This window comes from Chelon labrosus (assembly GCF_963514085.1).
Source record: "Chelon labrosus genome assembly, chromosome: 7".
Taxonomy (NCBI): domain Eukaryota; kingdom Metazoa; phylum Chordata; class Actinopteri; order Mugiliformes; family Mugilidae; genus Chelon; species Chelon labrosus.
In genome coordinates this window covers 20,538,856-20,559,174 of record NC_140343.1, presented here as the reverse complement: position 1 = coordinate 20,559,174, position 20,319 = coordinate 20,538,856, and the positions used below count along the sequence as shown (strand labels likewise).

The window sequence follows — 20,319 nt, the reverse complement described above, 5'->3', positions numbered from 1 at the left end:
GCTTGTGTCACATGTTTCAGTGGTTACGTAACTCTCACTTTATGCAGTGTTTGAGACATGAAACACTGACGTCCATACACGTTAGCCAGTACAACTTCAGACACAAATAACAGGTGTTAGACCGTGTTCTGATCTTTTTGGTCCGATTCCAACTGAGCACGTCTGTCAAGCTGTTTTACTGACTCATTTCTGACAATCTCCACTGATTTCCACTAAGAAAAAAAAAAACAGATGCCTTTGAGATAAAAACACCACCAAGAACAGACAGACAAGCAGATTCATTTTAGTTCACTTCCATATAAAAAGCACACATACTGTACAGTAAGCAAACATTTAACTACCAGCACATTTCATCTGGTGTTAAAACCGCTATCAGAAGCATTGATAGCTCCTACGGGCTGACAATTACAAAAAAAATGTAATATTTAATATCCAGTCACTCTGTCTCCTAGCAGACCATTCAGAACAGAAACACACTGTATAAATAAAGTTGCACAAATAATAAATTAGGGTGGGATCCTGTACAGCTGAAGTGATCAAACATACTATTAAATCAAGGAGCTTTCTGTGGAAAGGACTGCAGGTATGAGTTAAGATGTTCTGGGATTCCTAAAGTACACATATATAAATAAAGATCCAACTCAGTTCATCTAGACAGTCTGCATGTGGCTGTGATTAGTTCTTGGCCTGTAAGTCTCAGATTTACATAATCACTAAAAGGGCGCTGCAGTTTTAGCTGAAGAGCTAGTTCACCCTGTATGTTTTTAACTAAACTATGACAAAGTGCACTCAAAGGGATAAATAAACAACATACACACGCACAATGTCACATTCCACATTCACAACTCATGGCCGTGGCCATGGGACAGAAAAATACCACACTCCACAAAACAAAGATGACAACAAACCACTTGTACAAATGTTTTACATCGACATGTCTGATAAAGGGGGGGTGGAGACTGATCAATACTGATTCTAACAGCAGACTAATCACACACAGAACAAATACACAAACAGTATTTTGGCTCACTGAAGCCAAGAAAATGCTCATTATTCCTTGTTTACTGTGGCTGTTCCCTTCCATCTCATCTTCCCTTCACAGCAGATTTAAATGGTGAACTCAATATGGAAACAGCAGGGAATTAGTTCTCAGAGGTTTCCTCAGCTTTGGCCAATTCAGCCAGCAACAAAAATCTCTCTTTTTGGACCAAACCCTTATGTATATTTGACAGGCCCGTAGAAAGGTCTGTTTAAATATGAAATCAACTACAGCCCCTTTCTTCCGTGCCGTTTAACAAAATAAGAAGGCATTTTGTTGCGATCGACCACTTCTGCCAACATCTATTTAATGAATTTGTGGCTCTGGCCTTGCCAAGTCATTATTAGCCTGTCATGCTAAACCCAAACCAATCAGAGGAGAATGAGTTGCTCCAGTGAGCTACTGATGACATGTATGTGAATGTCCAAAGATGGGATATGTTTTAACAGTCTCATTCACGTCCTGTCAGTACACACTGTTTTAGGTCTTCAGTGCACTTATGTAAAAATGACATGTGGAAACAAACGTGAACCCAAATGAAAGAATGGAACCCATGCGTCTTCGCTGTCACTATAAAGTCCAACATGTCAACATGTCTGATTTACAGAGACAGTCTCCAAAGCTAGTCCATTAAGCTGCCATACACAAAAATCTTTCTGGCTCAGTAAAACACTGGAGACTAGTACAAAAAACACAGTAATTCAGAAAGCCCAATGGAAACCATTTTTGTAACTACTGTGTCACAAAGTCAGACATTCATGAGCCTTATGTTCGGAGCCAAACTCTGAGCTTTGATTGGACATGTAAGTGTTAGAGTTGCATTACAGAATGTCCCGGTGTGTGTTTTGAGTTATATACTCTGGAGGGATTACCACAGAGTGGTTCACCGATTAATCCTCCTCCAGTGAACACACTCACTTCCTGGGGAGCAGTGCTGCAAGTCTCTGCTTCTTAATGGGAAGGAAGTGGATCTCCTGTGAGCTGACCTTCTTCAATTTGATAGCTCTGCTTTTAGAGACCTTTTTAAGAGGGTCATTGGGATTGTGCTGCTCCCCGTGAGAAGATGACGGCACACTGTAGAGCTGCTGCAGAGACGCCCCCTGGCTACCGTCACGTTTGATGGAGAAGTTCTTGGTGGAAACCCCTGAAAGACCTTTTATCTTTCCACAGAGGATGGCAGGGATTGCGTCCTTCACCGAGACAATGACCTTAGCCGTCTGAGAGGTGCTGACTATCTCAAGGTTTCCTGCTCGGCTGAGAGACGCCTCTTGACCAAGAGAGCTAGATCCAGCAGCACTGTTGTCAACCAACCACTTGTGCTGCCGGCTGAACTCTAGTGAAGCCAGACTGCCCAGGAGTTTGGAATCTAAACTCTGGGTGCATTCAACACCCAGTGATAAAGCAGTGCTACTTGTGTCTTGAGCGGACTGTAAAGCTCCTTCCCTGTCTGACTGAACACACTTTTTCCTCACACCAGGCACTGACAAGTCAAGCACACTGTCCTGCTGTGGACTGGGATATTCCTGTTTTGGTTCAACTGGACATGCCCTGACAGAAAGGTCCAGAGCCTGTCCTTCCTCTAGAGGAAGTGAGGACAGGGACACATTTTGTGGCTGGAACGGTGGCATGCATTTCCTTGAAGACAACATGGGAGAGGTAGTATCTTTTGGCGACGTCTGAGTGCTTTTACTCACAGTGCAAACTGGTTTTGGCATGTTGCCCTTTGAGTCCTCAGTCTGAGGGACAGGAATGGGGATGGGGAGAGGGACTGGCAGAGGCACTGGTAGGGGAATGATGACAGGGTAGGGGACTAGAAGTGTGGCAGGAGGGACCAGAGGGGCCAGAGGGGAGGTGTAGGGAGGTGTGAGGGGAGGAAGGGGGAAGAAGGCAGAGCCTGGTGACTGACAGGTTGACGAACCAGGCTGTGAAGGGAAGAGATCCTGCAAGATGGCTGCAAAAGCTGGATTCTGTAGGAGAGAGATCAGGTTAGCATCCTGTGTCTGCCCTGCTGCCTTCTGGTCCACAGCTGGAGGTAAACCAAACGTCAAAGGATTCTGACACAGGACGTTATTCTGGAGTGGCAACTGTGTGCCACAGCTGGTGGTCTGAGGAATTACAGAGGGATTCATGTGTTGGATGACCTGCTGGTCCAGGACCAGAGGAAGTGAAACTGGGCTTTGGCTTGTTATCAAGTAGGGTGCTGCCCCCATTTGACCGAGCTGAGCCCCGGGCGCTCCGGCCATCTGGAGGTGAATGGGCAGCATCAGTGGACTTTCTCCCAAACACACTGGGTGAAGAACAGTTGTAGCGACTTTAAGTGCCACACCTCCCGGAGATTCAGCGGTGGGATTCACCACTGATGATGGAGGAGTCTCTACCAGGTTAGAGAGCCCTCCTTTATTAAGTCCTGCCGTGCTGCCACCACAGGAATCAGCAGAAGTGATTGGATTTGCTCCATCCTCCACTTTACTGGTGACCTCTGCTCCTCCTACCTCAGCGTTGCACACATCAGTCTGTGGCTGCGTCATGGTTGCAGACACATCATCATTAACCTCCATGATTCAGCCTGAAGAGTCGATAAAAATCTTCATCAAGTCTTAGTGAAAGGTTGCATCCATTATTCTTCTAGGTAGCCCTGAAACGCCAGAAAACAGAATGTTTGGTGAGATCAATAAGAACCATAGACAGAAAAACTGTTTCTATGAATCATTATGAATATATTTTATGATTAATAACGACAGCACAATATAAAAGACTGAAAGAAACTACTTGCACCAGCATAAGTGATATAAGATCAAGACTAAAGAACTGACATGGCTCTTTCAAGAGTACAACACATAGGACCAAGCTCACCACATGCAATAATAAAAAGTAACTTCTCCCTGATGGAAAAACATCTCCTACTGTGGTAAAATAACAAAATCTACATTTTTAAAAGCATTAATGCCGGTTTAAAAAAAAGGAGTTTCATACATTTACAGTTAATTTATATCACAAATCATTGTAAGTAACAAAAAAAGAGCAGAGCCCTAGTGCAACAGCCTGATTATCCTCAGTTGTAACTGTAAATAACAATTTTAAAGCAAATAGGGACTGGTCCAACATGAGCGTAATGACAGACAGGTATTATATTTTACTTGAACGGCCTTGTTAACAGCCAAAATATGCCAAAGCCTGTTAATTGCCTGTAATTTTTGAATATGGTTAAACTTATTTGATGTGGACCTCAGAGAGGTGTACAGTCTACTGCTTGTCTTTTTTCTGATCAAAGATGTACTGTACAGGGTTTCCTTTTTTATGTGCCCCACTATCCATTCGTCATCGCTTCCTGTCATCTCCTTTGGGTAATAAACCACATGCACCTGGAGGGAGAGAAGCTTTTTATTAGTGAGACCTGAACCCTGAATCTACAATATCTTCATAGAAATGGTCACAATGGAAGAGATGAGCCAGTTTTGATCGTCTATCATTTATTTATCCATCATCCTAAGACAACATGTCAGTTCCTGCTTTTGTAAGCCTACTGTGTGTTAGCTTTCCTCTTCACTACATGACACCTCCACACAACACATGTCCTGGCCGCACAGGCTGTCAACCCCCACCCCATCCATCCCTAGTGATAAAATGTCCCTTGGGTGCCTGGAGAGACAATGCATCCGATGTCAGCAAGGTCAATTATTCATACTGATGGGAGCAATGAGGATAATTATCAGATCTTGGAACAGAGAAGAAATCACAATAACTGGAAACAACAACATATGCTGTACCTTTTAAGTAAAAAATTCAATTAAAAGCACACATGCATTTCCAATTTTCTAGCAAAAGCGTGACACTTTTTTTTTCCCCCAATGAGCAGCCTTCATGTGGTGTTGGGTTGCCTCAGTGAGCAGCGAGGAGGAGCCCTCTATCCCCCAGGCTGGTTTTACATTGTTCTGTGGCATAGATGAGACATTGTAATGGGGCTCTGATGGATTACACAGAGGAGTCTACAGCCAGGCAGTCGGCTGATAATGTTGTCGCCAACTCATGCATGGGAACGTCTAGGAAATGTGTGCACCTAGCGAATATGAAAACATCATCTAGAAGAATCCAATAATAGCTTCAGGGCATTTATTGTTTCAAGCTTCTGTGCAACTAGAAGCGGATGATGTTTAGCAGTCCAAAACAAGCGTGTCACTTGTCTGAATAATGAGCTGACAGGTCAGTCTACAAGCAGGACATCGACTTCTGTGCCACACTCACTGCTTCGTCCTCACTGGGAAGACTCATCCTGGAACTCACAGGATCACAGGCAGGACAAAAAGGAATTGGACAAATTGTTGACACAAGTGTCCAGGCAAATGAGAGGGGACACATCTGTCTTACAAAGATATACTGCACACACACACACACACACACGAGTGAGACTCTTCCAACAGATTGTTTGTAATTAGTATCTCACTATTTGTCCTACTTTCTAAAGGAAAAAAATACTGTAAGTTGTGTCACTCATTTGAGACTATGAATAGGAAATTCAGATCTATTTTTCCACTATTTGGATGCTGTGGTCTCACTCGCATTCCAGGAAGTTTGAGGCAGACATTTCCTGCTTGATAACACGGTCATGAGGTCTGTGACACGATAAACCCTCCCTGACCAATATGAAAGAAGCCTTTCTTGGTTCAGACTCCCCTCTGTCACTGACTCCAATGATTTGGCCTAATTGTGCACAAAGTGAGGAACTAACCCTGATAATGAAATCACTTAATCGCCCCTCGTAACTCCACAATCGGAGTGAAATTACTTTTTATGCATCAACTTTGTTTTATGAGAGGAAGTAAAAACTGTATAAGCAGGCATTACTCTGAGCTTTCAGATGAAGTGACTTGATGTTAAGCAGTAATCACCACTCGGGCAGCGTGTTGTTGGTCTCCTTCCAGCACTTCACAGGTCACTGCTCCACCTCCTCTTCACTTGAATCATGTGAGAGCCTTGTCAAACTCTCCAGATGAGCAGGAGACGGAAGTTTAACCAGAAAACTCGAGGGTGATCCAAAGTACACAGAGACCATACTCATCTTTGTTTTTTTTTTTCCTGTCACATAATCTGAATGAAAGGATTTGCCTCTGTTTTAACACAGATAAGGAAAGTCATGGAAAGATGTCCCATAACCATCAATAATTAACTCTTTGATTTTTTGCCACAAGTGAGCTAACTTTAAATCTTTACCTTCTACACTCAAGTCAACTACATAAATCACGTCCTTGTGGCCTAACCCTAACCCTCTGGCAACAGACAACACCTCGTAAATAGGCTGGACGCACCAGTGTTAAGCCGTTTTTAGAAAATTAAATATAACATCCACAAATAGACTCAGGTCAAACTTTTTAATCTTCCTTAATTCAACTTTCCAACGAGGTAGTGTTCTGGCTTAAATATAGCTCCAGAATAATGCAGTTTCCATGAAATATGAGCTAATGTAAGAAACATGCAACACAAACAGAACAGCAATCATGTGTTGAATGAATGCAGAGTAACGCTGATAAGACCTGCAGCACATTTCGGTTCGTAAATCTCACACGTCATCATCTGTAAGAGGTCTGTGTTCACTAGCCAGTAACAGTTAATTGAGTAAATAGGCAAGAAGAGACTCAACGGAGAGCCAAATGAGATCCCTCCCCTGTCCCTGTTACTGTAATGATTTCCACATTTCTTCTTTTTTTTCCTTGCCTCATTGATGGAATGTACTCCATAGTAAGTCAATAGGAGAGAGAAAACAACAACGCCTTAACTACAATTGCATTAAGCCTCACTGCAGCCCAAGTACATTACAGAACCTACTCCCTTTTCTCCTATAACACTTCCTTGTTGTGGGCTCGATTTAGAATTTAGACTAGAGGAAATAAAGGCACCAGAGACGGATGGAGCACAGATGATGATCTAAAGGTCATCGCCCTCAACACCCCTCCGCTCTGATAGTCAATTACATCTCATTAGAGGGACACACAGAGCCTCATCAGGATGCACACTGCTTTCACATCAGAGCAGATTATCTTTTACTCAGCTGGTTGTCCCCTAGCTGATCCCCTAAATGCCGCAGTAAGTCAGGTTATTCTATGTAATTCAACCGTATGATCATTTTAGAGGATGTAGTTTGTGGTGTTGTTTGTAACTGTATTGGAATAAACGCTGTTTAAATAGCGTTTCTGTTATTTAGCCTAGCCCACTGACTAAAATGGGGTTTTCAAAATAATGGAACCATATGTCGGTGCAACACCATGCAATTCAATAATACTACAAACCACAGCCTCCACAATGAAAACACAGTTGAATCAACAGTTCTCTCATTATTTGAAAAAAAATAAAAAATACTGAATACCATAACCTCCATGAAGATTTAGTGCAGGACTTTTATATTAGAATGCATTCATTCTCACAAGTGTACCTAATGACCCGGCAAATGAGTGTAAGCTTGTGGTTAAAGGCACCACAAGTTATTACATATGTCAACTATCTTGCCCTCATTAGCAAAAATGTGGTTGCATTCAATAAATATTTAGGGTCAGTCCACGTTTTGCATTTATACAAGCTAAACAATGTACACCGATCAGGAATAACATTATGACCACCTGCCTAATATTGCGTAGGTACTTGCTCAGTTTGGGATCTAGCGATTTTGGAGGCCAGGCCTGCACGTTGTGCTGTTTTTCATGCTTTCTGAGTTGTTCCTAAACCGTTTTTGTGTGTGTGCCTGTGTCAGGCTGCATCCTGCTGGGGGTGGCCGCTGCCATCCAGGAGTGTCATTGCTATGGGGTGGGGGTGCCTGGTCTGATCTAGGTGGGTGGTACATGTCTAAGTAACATCTACGCAAATGCCAGGTCCAAACGTTTCCCAGGAGAACACTGTCACAAGATGGTCAACGTTATTTACTTTTCCCGTCAGTGGTTTTAATGTTGTGGCTGATTGGTGTAAACAAAAATGTAGATTACACTTGGAAGTGAAAAACTACTTGGATGCGTGGTGAAAGATCTAAAGGCAACTCAAACAAGTCCAGTTGCCTTTGTGGATGACTGAGAATCTTCATAGACGTATATTTCAAACATTAGAAATTAGAAACCAATGTGTCCTGCTATGTGACCACACATGTGTAGAAGCTGGTGTAGGCTACTGAATGCTGCGCTAGATGCTAGTAGCTAAATTTTGCACTTTCCTTATTTCACTTCTGTCACTGCACATGTGACAGCACACCAAGTCCAGGGTATGAAAAGCCAATGGCTATTGCAACAGACTGACACAACACTGCCGGGTTCATGTGAGGATATTTCCCTTCCTCTTTCCCAATTAACATTTCTATTTCCCTACTCGCAGCAGCCACTTGTGTAGACTAGGGGCCCGGTCTCTTAGCCTTCATATGTGTCTGGTCCCCAAGGAAGCCGACGGTTCGCCATGACAAGGCAGGGAGGCTGTGCGCCGTGTATGCGCTCATCTCCGCTCATCTCACGCAAAAAGCATGAAGGGCCGAGGGCGCGTGAGGCTGCACTGGCATTAACACACGCACCGGGGTCCTCGTGCTCAATAATGACGTGTTATTTATGAAGTTCCTTATCACCCTCAGCTGGCGCACATTTAATAAACGAGCTCGCGCTGTCAGACTCTTATTCACGGTACAAGCTAGCTGCGTACACCGCCTGTAAAACTAAAACATAAAATGCTTAAATGTCCTTTAAAACCGCCGCTAGCAGAGTAATTCCCCGTTTAACCATGTGCTAATATTAAAACGAATAAATGTTTCAGCGCGTATGCGACGATAAAATCTGAAAAGCCTCGGCTCACCCCGTTTCATCCCCGTCCCTTTAATGTAATTCTTCCATAAATGCCAGTTCAACTACAAATACCAACATTTACTCACCTTTTAAAGAGACGACTGCACTGACAGCTTTCCCGTCGGTCCGAGTTATCACAATTATCAATAACTAAGAGCCGTAATAGTTAAAAATAAATAGATAAGGCTGCTATTTATCTCTTCATTGCGGTCCCGTCGTAGCGACTCCAGACTGAAGCTGCGCACGCAGCATCGTCAGCGGGTCCTCCCTCCCCCTCCCTCACCCCTCCCTCCTCATCGTCCCCCTCCTCCACACGCAGGGACACGCAGGGACACACAAAAAAATACACGAAAAAGTAAAATATGCTAAAAGACAATAAACACACTAATTACATATATGTTGAATATACTTTAATATAACGCGACGTGTAAGGTATTTCTATGCCTGTTCAACTTTTCATTTTAGGTCCAAATAATTTGCAGAAAGAAGAACGCATGAATTTTAGCGTGTATATTAGGCTATTTCAGTTGAATGGAGACATTATTAAACTACTAAACTTCAGGTTAGTTAAATCCTATTGCAATCTAGGCGGTATAGTTTGTAACCTGGGGGTGGGGACCCTGACAAGGGGTTAAATCTGAAGGATCCTGAGATCCTTAATAGAGCAGAAAAACTGTAAATATCAAATCTGCTAGTAGGCAAGCACATCATTGACAGTTACCTGCCCAGTAATGCAATTTTGATATTATCACGATACATTTGAGTTTAACTTCAACCATAATAGATCTTTATAAACATCCTTTGTTATAGGCTGAATGGACTGAAATGATCCCTGCCAACAAAAATGAGTGAGTGTGAGATGTTTTAATCATAAATCTATCATACATTATGATATATGATATCATTATGTATGATAAGTGTAACCACACAGGTTTGGAGGCGACATAGGAGTAGTATGTTAGTCTGAGGGCTTGATGTTTATTCGTCTTTTTAGACAGTACTCTAGACAACATTAGCCTGGTGACTGGCTGATGACACAGGAAGAGGAGAATAGAGTTTGGCAGCTGGGGAGGAGAGTCTGGTAGTGACAGGCCCGGGTGAGCAGGATCCCCCTGGGTCTCCATATCAGTCCCGGCTAGCCTCAGGCTCTGCTGCAGGGCCCCGGGGCCTCTCATTGTTCCTCGGGGAGGTTGTTTAATGCACTATAATGAGCCTCACAATATACCCTGGTGGCATGATGGTGACTTTGGTGTGGTTACCTCCTCAGTGCCCCCCTCCTCCCCACCTCCTTGTATTACTCACAAGAGGAAATACGGCTCATCGCTGAATGTGTTGTTCACGTGCTGCACCACGACAATCAGCCCTTCTTTACCAAATCAATGAATACTGGGCAGTGGCAGATGGAAACCCCTTGCAGGTGTTCTCCTCTCGATTGTCTGTACTAGTTCCTTCTGTGTGGATCTGCTCCAGCAGTTTTCTGATACATTTAGGCTGAATAGTTTGTCTTCACAGTGGCTAAATATTTCTAAAAGCAGACCATGACTCCCTGCTTATATAAAGAAATTAGATACAGTCATATACAGTGCATAGATAGGACTTACAAATTGGTCTGTTTTACATTTATGGGCTGTATGAAAATTACTGGGATTGATAGAAGGGCTGGCTGTGCCTCATTTGAGAAATGAAAAAGCAATATATTTATTTTTTACACAGAATACAGTAAAATAGCATATACGCGACAAAGCCTACAGAAACGTGAAAATATAATAGCTCCCTTTTTGAAGAAGAAGAAGAAAAAAACAATGTTAATACACAGGCAGAGAAAGAGTAAACTAGCTTAGTGTATTTTCACCCCACTCCCAGGAACACATAACAGAAATGAAGCATATGATATGTAGCTCACACATACCCACTGACATAAAGTTTACATTTAACTTCACTGCAGTTCTGCCTTCTGTTAAATCCAGAATGAAATGAGAGAAAAACACAGTTGGAGACGTTCAGTCAGTAATCACTAATTAGCTCCATGTGTTGTGTGTTTCGCAACATGCACAACATCCATTTATCAGAACGGAGGTGAGGAAAATAAACCCCCGTATATGTTCATGGAAAATGCAGAGAGGCGATTTAATAAAATCAATTTAAAGATTCGATCTGATGCAAATTTATGCGGGTGGCAAACACTGATGTGGACATGCAATTTGTATATCTCAGTGTGATATTTACACAAAGCCTTGGTGCTTCACAAAAAAAATAAACAAAGACAAGAGGAAATAGAAAAGACACTGGAGGGAAATAATAAAATAACACACTCCATCTGCTTCGATCCACTTAAGGCCAGCGCTTGCGCAACCGATTAAAGATCTCATCTGTCTAATTCAGAAATAAAAGACAATTAGCTTTGCTTTTTGAAAATACGTGTTTTTGATTGGAGCATGTGACTAGCTGATGATGATTAATGTTACCTAAAATGTCAGACTGAAATTAAATATAAACATGAGTTAAGAAAAATAAGAGATCCTCCTCTCTCCCTCCCAGAAGCAAACTAACCTCTCCCATTTCTGACTCCCACTGTCCAACATGCTCAGTAATTTTCACACAGTCTCTCACATCTACAGTGAGCTCTTAGAAGCTGTATGTGAGCTGGTTGGATGTCTTTACTTGTCTTTGTCCCTGCTCTTCATAATCAGACAAAGATAAAAGTCGTGTATGGCTGGCATTTTCATTTAAGGCCTATACAGTATGTGCTATACTGTTTGGGGAACCAGAGGGCAAACAGTGACACAAAGCCTGCTGCACAAAGACACCAAGAGATCTCTGTGGTCAACCACCATCAAAGCTGGTAGGGCAGCTCCTCAGGGTGTGATGCTGTAGAACTAACCTTAAATCGTTATTGTACACACATTATAATTACAATACATCCTAGAAATTTCTCTTGAGGACAAAAATAGTTGATTTGTCCACCCCCTACCAGTCATGCCAAGCCATCTTGTTTCCAACGTTAATCGAGGTCAGGGTTCACGACGAGTGTGCCCTTTGATTGGTACCCACTTGGGATGCCAAACAGTCTGGGGCTTTGTTTACCTTCTTTTCATTCTTCACTCGAGAACAAGGCGTTTTTTGTCCGTCACGGGCCCGTTTGACATAAGCCAGAGCAACAAAGGGAATTCACGCACTGCAGCAGGAGCATGACCGTGAAAGTGACAAAAAACATGCAGAAATGACATGTTAGTAAAGTTAGCTAAGAGCTGAGCGTGTTATACCGAGAGAAACGTGTTAAGATGTGTAAAAAAAATCACAGCCAGAGCACACAAAGAGGCCCACTTTGAATTTACTCTGTTTGCATTAAATGCTCTTGTGGACTGAGCTGAAGGACACCCTCTAGTGTTCATCTCCAATAAGTGGTTGCGCCTAATGTGGCAACACCCCCACAGCTCAACCTACTACCTGACCCTGCACTGGATGACTCAAGGACAGATTCAGAACAGAAGAATTCAGAAGTACACCTACGTGTGTGGGGAGCCTTACCGAAGGCTGGAGCTGTGACCCTAAAAAATGCCCAAAAGATGTCTGAATTATTGGCTTTTTATAGCAAGTTTAAGAAGCAATGGATCATGTTGCTGTGGAAAATGGCCCCTTAATGTTTTGAAGCTGAAGCTGACACTGCTTTTTCTTCTTAATCTAATGCATAAACCAGCCTGACAGCTCAGCTGAGACGTCCATTGGCAAATCAGATTCAGGTCGCCTCATTTAAGCTGCTTCAACCTGCCTACCTTTGCTGTTTCCTCCCTTTATGCCGTTTCTGTTTTGATCAGTGTCATCTGTGCTTAGCTAATGTCTGCATTCACCTCCTATCAGTGCATGTGCAGCATTTCCATTTAATATACATAAAAAATTAAATTTCCACTAAAGTACGAAATAGGGAGACGTCGTCAAAGCAGTCACATTTATTTGTCTTTTTATACACATTTGCTAAGCAGCCTGTCGTGCTAGCAGTTGGCTTCGATAGGATTTACTATGGGATTTCAACAACGCTTACTAAAAAATAAATACAAGACAAAAGTGTTCCACAGCTCAAAAATATACAATGGTTTGAAATGAATGTAAACTTTCAAAACAGGTTTTTCTTTCTTTTTTTTTGTACATTAAGAAACAATTCAACAACCTTTGAGACAATTCCAAAAGTTACTGTATTTACAAGTTTGTACAATAAAAGTAAAATGAAAAGCTGACAGCTACAGTACAGTATATAGAGGAGGTTGATGTGATGTCAAAGTAAAATGCATCTTGTACCGTAAGTTGGTGTTGGTTCGTGTTTTCAAGAACGTTTCAGTCAAGTAAACGAGAGGAGAAAAACGTTTCAATGCCACTAACGTGTAAGTGTCCTAGCCTTTGGCAGAAGCATCTACTGTATGTACTCCTTTACTAAATCATAATCAAGAGTGAGAAAGTTACGCAGCTCCATGTACGGATCTATAAATATCTCCAGGTACAGCAAGAGACAAATGAAACTTCACAAACGTCACTTTATCAGTGCAAAAAAGGCTGGAATGAAGGTTCACAGATTAACCCATTGCGTACCCTGTTTAAAGTCATTCGCATGGAGAAACATTAAGGCCAAAATGATGTTGGTATTGACAGTGTACCTACAGGGAAGAGCAGTCTTCCTCAGGGAAATATACGGCTACACAGATTCTGTCATTGCATAATGGTTGAGTACCGTCACTCCAATAAACACCACGTACTTGTGAGAATATGCAGGACAAAAGATCTGACAGGGTTCCAACTAAAACCTAGAAGCTTATGTCCATGCCATGTTTTCATGACATATATATATATATATATATGTGTGTGTGAGTTGCTTTCCTGCTTGTCTCCGCAACCAGTGTCTCGAATATGGTTTAAAATTTGTCTCTTATAAACAAAATAAGCATCTGGATAAAATCTATTAAAAATACCAGCATCTCATTGCATACTTTTCATGGTAAGATTTCAGTTTTGGGTTATTTGAAGATGTAAAGACCCAAATCAGGGGGTTGTACAGAGATTTTCTGTGTCTGGTATAAAAATAAATATATTTAGATTGTTGTGCGACACAGAAAATATGAAAAAGCCGGGGGAAAGGACTGAGAAGCATTTGTGACGAAGCAGTAGAAAATGCTCAAATCCCAATAGTCTTCCTCTTGTCATTAGACACAATAACCTGGCTCCATATTCAACCATACATCCTCCATCAAAGCTGAAACTATCTCACATAAACACTCAACTTGCTGAGGCCCAAGCTGCTCCGTCGCCCACCGTCTCCTGTTGCGTAAGATAAGGCATATTTGATCCTCCTGACCACTTTCCTCTTGCCTCTTTCAACGATGCGCGAACACACCAAGTCCGCAGACCAGAAATGACAGTTTTCTGTCAACGTTTTTCTTTAAACACACAACCTCCCTATTCCTTTACTGCTCTCCGATTTCACCGCCTCCAACTTTTTGATCACTTTTTCATCTCCCATGTTAACACCTGCTCCCTTCTTGTCTCCCGAGATTGTCGAAGTTAGCGCTGGGCTTTGACAGTTCCTGTCACACCACTAAGTATTATTATTATTTATTGCATAACCATTTAAAATGTTATAATTTCCCAAATGCTTTACAAAGTAGTAAAATACCAAAAAAGCTGTTTACAAGCAACATGAATAGAAGGACTGAAGGTTCACATTTTAGTGTTGATGTTCAGTTGAGAGGGTTCAAAATAATTCAGAAATCTACAAGTCGTGTGTCTAATTGCATAGGTATTCACAGAATACATATAGTTAATAAAAGGTCAACTTGTACATAAATCCGACCGCAGAACAGATAAGATTAATCATGACGGTACTGGTAGGGCTGAAGGAAGGCAACCAGCTGGGTTTGGCTTTGGGACATGTGCTTTACACTAACAAAATATATTTTTATAACTACTAAGCTCTTCTGTAGAGTTGAAATGGAGTTTTATTATGCTAAATAATCTGGTTTGTAACATCAACTATTCAATTCATAGATTTTTTTTTTTAGAAATACAGTTTGTGTATAAAACAGGTAAATTATTATTCTGTTTCCACAGAATAATCAAAAAGGAAACTTTAAAACACGGCCACAATTACTAAATTTATGATAAAACGATTTATCCAAATTAACCTCATAAATTCTCCTGCTCTCTCCACATAGTTCATATATATTATATTTCATTCTGGTCCATTTGCTGTAAACTAATAAAATAACTTCACTTCTGCTCTACATGGAGCCCTGTGAGGAGCGGTCGTCGTGAGGACTTCCATCTGAGTTCTCGGTCTCGCCCTCAGAGATAGCCTGCATGGGTGCTGAGAACAGTCTGCTGCGCATGCTGTAGCGGCTGCTGTTAGCGGGTGGGGGGATTCTGGATCGCCCCTGTCTGGACGCAGCAGATGTAGGGAAGGATTTTGGGGAGAAGCCCTCAGCGTTGGCTTTGGGGTAGGGGCTGGAGAGCTGGTCTTGTCCTGACTGATGCTGCTGCAGGGGGGATGGGGGCTCCTCGGGCTGTCTGGGTGACTCCGTCAGAGAATCTCCAGGTGATTTAGGATTGACAGGGCTCTTGAGGATCTCTGCAGCCGACATGCGGTAGCCTGAGTCTGAGCGGCTTCCCTTTTTAAGCAGCAGCAATTTGAACTCTTCGTTGGACGTGCTGGACTTCTTTGCACTCCTGTAGATGGGACCCGAGACTCTCTGCAGGCCTGGTGGAGTCACGACGGAGGAGGGTGATGCCAGAGATACTGGGGAGCTCACAGCGCTGGTGGGTGGTGTGTTCCCTGATGCTGCAGCGAGGCGGTTCCTCACACCGGGTTCAGTGGAGTCCTTCCTGCCCAGCACTTTCCTTTTGGACCTGAGAGAGAGATGAAAATCATTAAAGAATGTCTTTAACATTAGAGCAAACACAAACATACTGCTACCCCAACAACTCACCTGTGTATCATAGCAAAGAGATCCTCAGTGGTGCGAGATTTGGTGGGTGACAGAAACACGCTGTCATCCTCTGGCCTTGACTCATCATGCAGTTGGAGTGGGGACATTGTATTGTCATTGGGTGTAGAGTCTGTTAACAGAAGCATTTTGCACATTTAAAATACTGCATAGTGCATATTACAGCATTTTTAACATGTTTTAACATGTCTAGAAATATCATCAAAGGAATATTGGAAAGATATATAAGATTGATATTTTTACTTAATGATCTACAGCTTATTTACACAATTAATAAATTATAAAAATGTTAATAATGATAATAATGAGTAATTAATAAACCTAATAGACTTATAACTATGAGTTTAATAAAAAAAAAATGACCATCATCAGTTTATTAAATGTGGTCTAAAAGGAAAAAGGAAAAGGAAAAACATTTGCCTGCTTTTCTTTTCTTTTCTTTTTCTCATCCGAATCATGTGCTGCTTTCATCTATAACATCTGCACAAAGTAAGGAGCAGGAGCGGTGCTGATTAAGATATTAAAAAACTACCTTTACTGGAATAATCCTCCATCTCTGGTGTGGACTCCTCCTTGCAGTCCTGCAAGGCACTTTCGGCTGAAACACCTGATGAATCATTTTCTACTTCCTTGCTGCCTTCATCACTAACTGGACTGATTCGTGAAGCCTCTGGCTGACTGTCGGTAGCAGGCACTTTCTCAGGACTGTTGGATCTCTTGGGTGAACTATGCAGAACAAAGGGAGGAGGAGGACACGGTTCTTCTTCAGTCTGTTGCTCCTGTGAAGGCTCTGACTGTGAGACTTCAGAGCAGACAGGTGTTTCTATTGTTTCTCTGCACGTCTCTTCTTTGTGACTTGTGAGCCTCTCTGGGATGTCTGCACCTTTCCAGTCCAAACACAGGTCGGGCTGCAACCTGCCTGTTGTCATATTCTCTAAAGGAGCCTCTCTGTCCTGCTTGGTCCTCGTCTCACTCTGACATGCTGCCACTCCAGTTGCATGCTCTTCATATGAGGTAAACACTGATTCACATGACTCCTTTGAGGATGTGTGATGATGATGGGAGTTGTACAGTGGTGGACTCTTGAGCTCTAAAGATTTACTACTGGATAGTGTGCTATTTAAACTCACAGTGGGACACTGGAGTCTGGAAGCTGCTCTGTCATCATGACTGTCTTTGTGTTCCCGACTGATGGATCGGAGCTGTACAGAGTGCAGCACCGTGGGTGTAATGGACAAGGGGTGAGCATTGAACACCTCTAAGTTGGGAGCTGATACAGGTTTGACTGACACTGCAGGTTTTTGTTTGTTTTGGTGAAGCATCTGTACCTGCGTCCTGTAAGCGGAGGTCTTGTTGTTGACACTATGAAGGGCACTTAAGTCGAGGTGGGAGGGAGGGATTATGGGCAGCTCCAGATCTTTCTTCGAGGTTGCTCCTTCCCTACAGGACTGCAGTGACAGCGATGAAAGAGAGGACTTCCTCTCTGGGACTTTGGGCTTCCTCTTGCCACTGCATGGTGACAGTGGCCCAGGAAAGAAGGTGCTGGGAAATGAGGAGGTGGGGGTTTCTGACTGACTGGAGTAGCCGCTGGATGGGCTGGCCAGGGCTGCCAGCTTTTCTGGGGATGTCAGCTTGAACTCTCCCTCCACTGATGGAAGTGATGGTGTGGTAGCTCTGGAGCCAGATTGAGAAGTCTGGGACTCAGAGCTTTCCTGTGACTTGATGCACTCGATAACAGTTGTACCTGTCGCTGTGCTAGAGTTTGACAAGGATCGGTAAGGATCACTGGATTTTAAATCATTCAGGAGCCACAGATCTGCATAGTCTGACTGTACAACACCCTCATCCTTAAATGAATGTGCATCTGTGGAGCTTAACACACCTAAGTCAGGTAGATCAGCTGAGCCCTCAACCCCCCAGACCACAAAGGGCTCTCTGCCTAGTAAAGAGTTTTCTATGTGACCTGGAGAGCCAGACAAAGCCAGCTGTAGTTTCCTCTCCTTGGAAGACAGAGGGAGTCGCTGCCCGCATGTAATCTTTGGTTCTTTCTTGCCGGGGATGTTTCCATCACTGCATATTTTTCTTAAGGAGGAACTCCTCTTCGGGGGAGACGGCTTCACCTTTGGCTTTCTTAAAGAGAGGCAGCGTCTCCCCAGAGTCATGTGACCATTTAAGTCAGACAGGCCGCAATCAGAGCCAGAGGGTGCATAGTTATACGTGAAGCTTTTGCTACCTTTTAGACCGCAGTCAAAGTGCATGGAGGTGTAGTAACCTTCAGTGTCTACTGAGTAGTGTGAGACAGTGTCTGCTTTCTCTGACGGTGGTTTGTCAGAGTAGCTGCTCTCACATGTAGCCATGCTGGTGTAGCTGGGGCAGCCCAGGCTGCTCTCAGCCTCTCTGCTCGGCTCAGGGCTGAGGTTCTGCGAGCGAGGTGGCTCAGGGTGGGGGTAACTCCACTCCTCTTCGGTGGGAGTGCTGACCCCAGCTTCCTCTAATATGTCCATAGCTGTGGAGGAGAAGGAGCCCGCTCGCTGGGTCCTGAGGCCCTGAAAGTGATCCAGCATGAAACTGGTCTGCTCCTCATTAGCATGAATGGCAGCGTTCAAGGAGAGCTCAGAGTCACAGTGTGAGGAGCCAGTCAGTGGCGGAGAGGCTGCAGGGGGAATTGTTTCTGACGTCTGTGAGGGGCAGGTGGAGCTGCTCCCACTCCAGTTCCCACTGGAGGACTGGTGGTCATCTTTATGGTCCATCTGGCCTCCCAGCACCCCTGCAGCTGAGACAGAGTGGACGGGGCTGCTGAAGGTGTCGGAACTGGATGAGATCTCACAGCTGCCCATGTCGGCCTTCCTGGGCAGGTGGGATCTGGTCCGCTCCATCCAGCTGCGCTCGGGACTCTCTAACAGCTGATTGTACTTTAAACTCCCAAGCTGGTGCTCAGACATGGCCTGGTCATCTGTGCTCTCTTCTTCATCCTTCAGAATCAACTCCCTGGGACCAGACAGGAAGACTTCGGTGTTGAAGGTGGAAAGCTCCTGCTCGTCATCGTCACTGTCATTATGCCCGTTGTCCATCATCCGGCTGCTGTCTCGGGGCAGACTTCTTGTACGCAATAGTGCTCCCACGGAGGCAGTGAACATAGTGTCAGAACCTTCAGGCAGGGAGGAGATGTTGCCTGCAGAGTGGGAGAGGGAGAGGGAGACTCCCTGGGCTCTCTGGGCCCTGATCCTCCTCCGAGATGGAGCGCCTGAGATCAAAAAGTCTTCTGTCTGGCAACCTGAGTCTCTGGTGCTGAGATGGCTGACCAGCTCGTCGTGGGAAGGAGTGATATCCGGACTGGCATGAACTATCACTGTCCGCTCTCTGGAACCAGGAGAGTCGTCGGAGTCTGGGAGAAGACAGAACACCATAAGCAAATAAAAAAGGTTTTGTTGCATTTAAACAAACATTTAAAAAAGGTAAAAATACATTTTTAAGTACAATGATGATTCTGAATCACAACATCACATGCTGTCTGGCAGCAGACTTTAGTTACACGTGATTCTACAACCCCCCAATTTTCTGCACTTTCTCCTTAATAAACCTTCTAATAAACACATGAAATGCGGCAAACAAATTGCCTCCTCTTATTAGTTTATGTCTCATGTGTACATTTCAATTTTTAACACCTAATGGTACTGAATTACTCGTAGCACCTTTGTCTTTGCAATGGAGCAGCACTACCAAGTGTAATTTAAACCTTTATCTCTAAATAAATATTGTTCAACTGACTTGGTGCACTACTAAAACTGAAAATACAAAACATTTCCTTTATTAACAGTAACATACCTAAGTCTTGCTGCAGCTGTCTGGGAATGCCGGCCACAGTCCTGCGTCTCCTCAGCTTCCGTCTCCTCTGAAGCACAGACTGTGAGTGAACGAGCGAGCAGCGCACACTAGCGTCTCTGTCAAAGCCAACCCCTGCAACGAAGACAGGACATCTGAGGAATCCTTGTTTGTTTGAGTGGCAACTATAGCCTATAGATTCCTTCTTTAACTCACACACGCTGTCTCGTAAAACAAATACACAAAACTAACTCTAGGCTGAACTAAATTAGGTGTTGTACAAAAATAGCAGTGATCTGACTGAGCTCAAAGCCACAGGAAGACAATACAGGAGCTTGGATCTAGAGTTATTTATATAACATTAAGAAACTTTTGATAAAAGATATGATATGTGGATAAGTTTACTGACCAAAAGAAAAATCATGCAGCGAAAGCTTCTAGTTTTGTTGGTCCTTCCTAATTGATCTTTCACCATACGTTATGACTATCATGTGATAGCTAGTCAGGGCTTTCGGCTCCATAGCAATTGCCAGACTTTGCTTACAATGTGCATTTTTATCCTCAACTGTCTCTGACTCAGCCAGTGTTGGCGTACAACTCAGCCTTTGAGTCGATGGGAACGAGAGTAAATAACATCAGGCAGGCCTTTTCAACAATTTGGACAGAACTA

At 43.4% G+C, this 20,319-nt stretch overlaps 2 protein-coding genes across 2 annotated transcripts in view; both read right to left on the bottom strand.

Moving 5' to 3' along the window:
- Positions 1 to 31: 31 nt before the first annotated feature.
- rai2 (retinoic acid induced 2) lies at positions 32 to 9,060 on the bottom strand. Its single transcript, XM_084547937.1, has 2 exons — positions 8,928 to 9,060; positions 32 to 3,674 (listed from the first exon to the last, which is right to left on the bottom strand). Exon 2 carries the CDS (start codon positions 3,595 to 3,597, stop codon positions 1,954 to 1,956), a length of 1,644 nt encoding a protein of 547 aa, XP_084404063.1. The 5' UTR covers positions 3,598 to 3,674; positions 8,928 to 9,060; the 3' UTR covers positions 32 to 1,953.
- A 3,669-nt stretch (positions 9,061 to 12,729) lies between these two features.
- nhsa (Nance-Horan syndrome a (congenital cataracts and dental anomalies)) overlaps positions 12,730 to 20,319 on the bottom strand; it is a 53,813-nt gene continuing 46,223 nt past the window's right edge. The window contains exons 6-9 of the mRNA XM_084547865.1: positions 19,653 to 19,784; positions 16,360 to 19,212; positions 15,810 to 15,939; positions 12,730 to 15,729 (exon numbers count right to left, since the gene is read on the bottom strand). Of these exons, the coding sequence (XP_084403991.1) occupies positions 15,105 to 15,729; positions 15,810 to 15,939; positions 16,360 to 19,212; positions 19,653 to 19,784 (3,740 nt within the window). The 3' untranslated portion in view covers positions 12,730 to 15,104. The remainder of the gene's footprint in view (positions 15,730 to 15,809; positions 15,940 to 16,359; positions 19,213 to 19,652; positions 19,785 to 20,319) is intronic.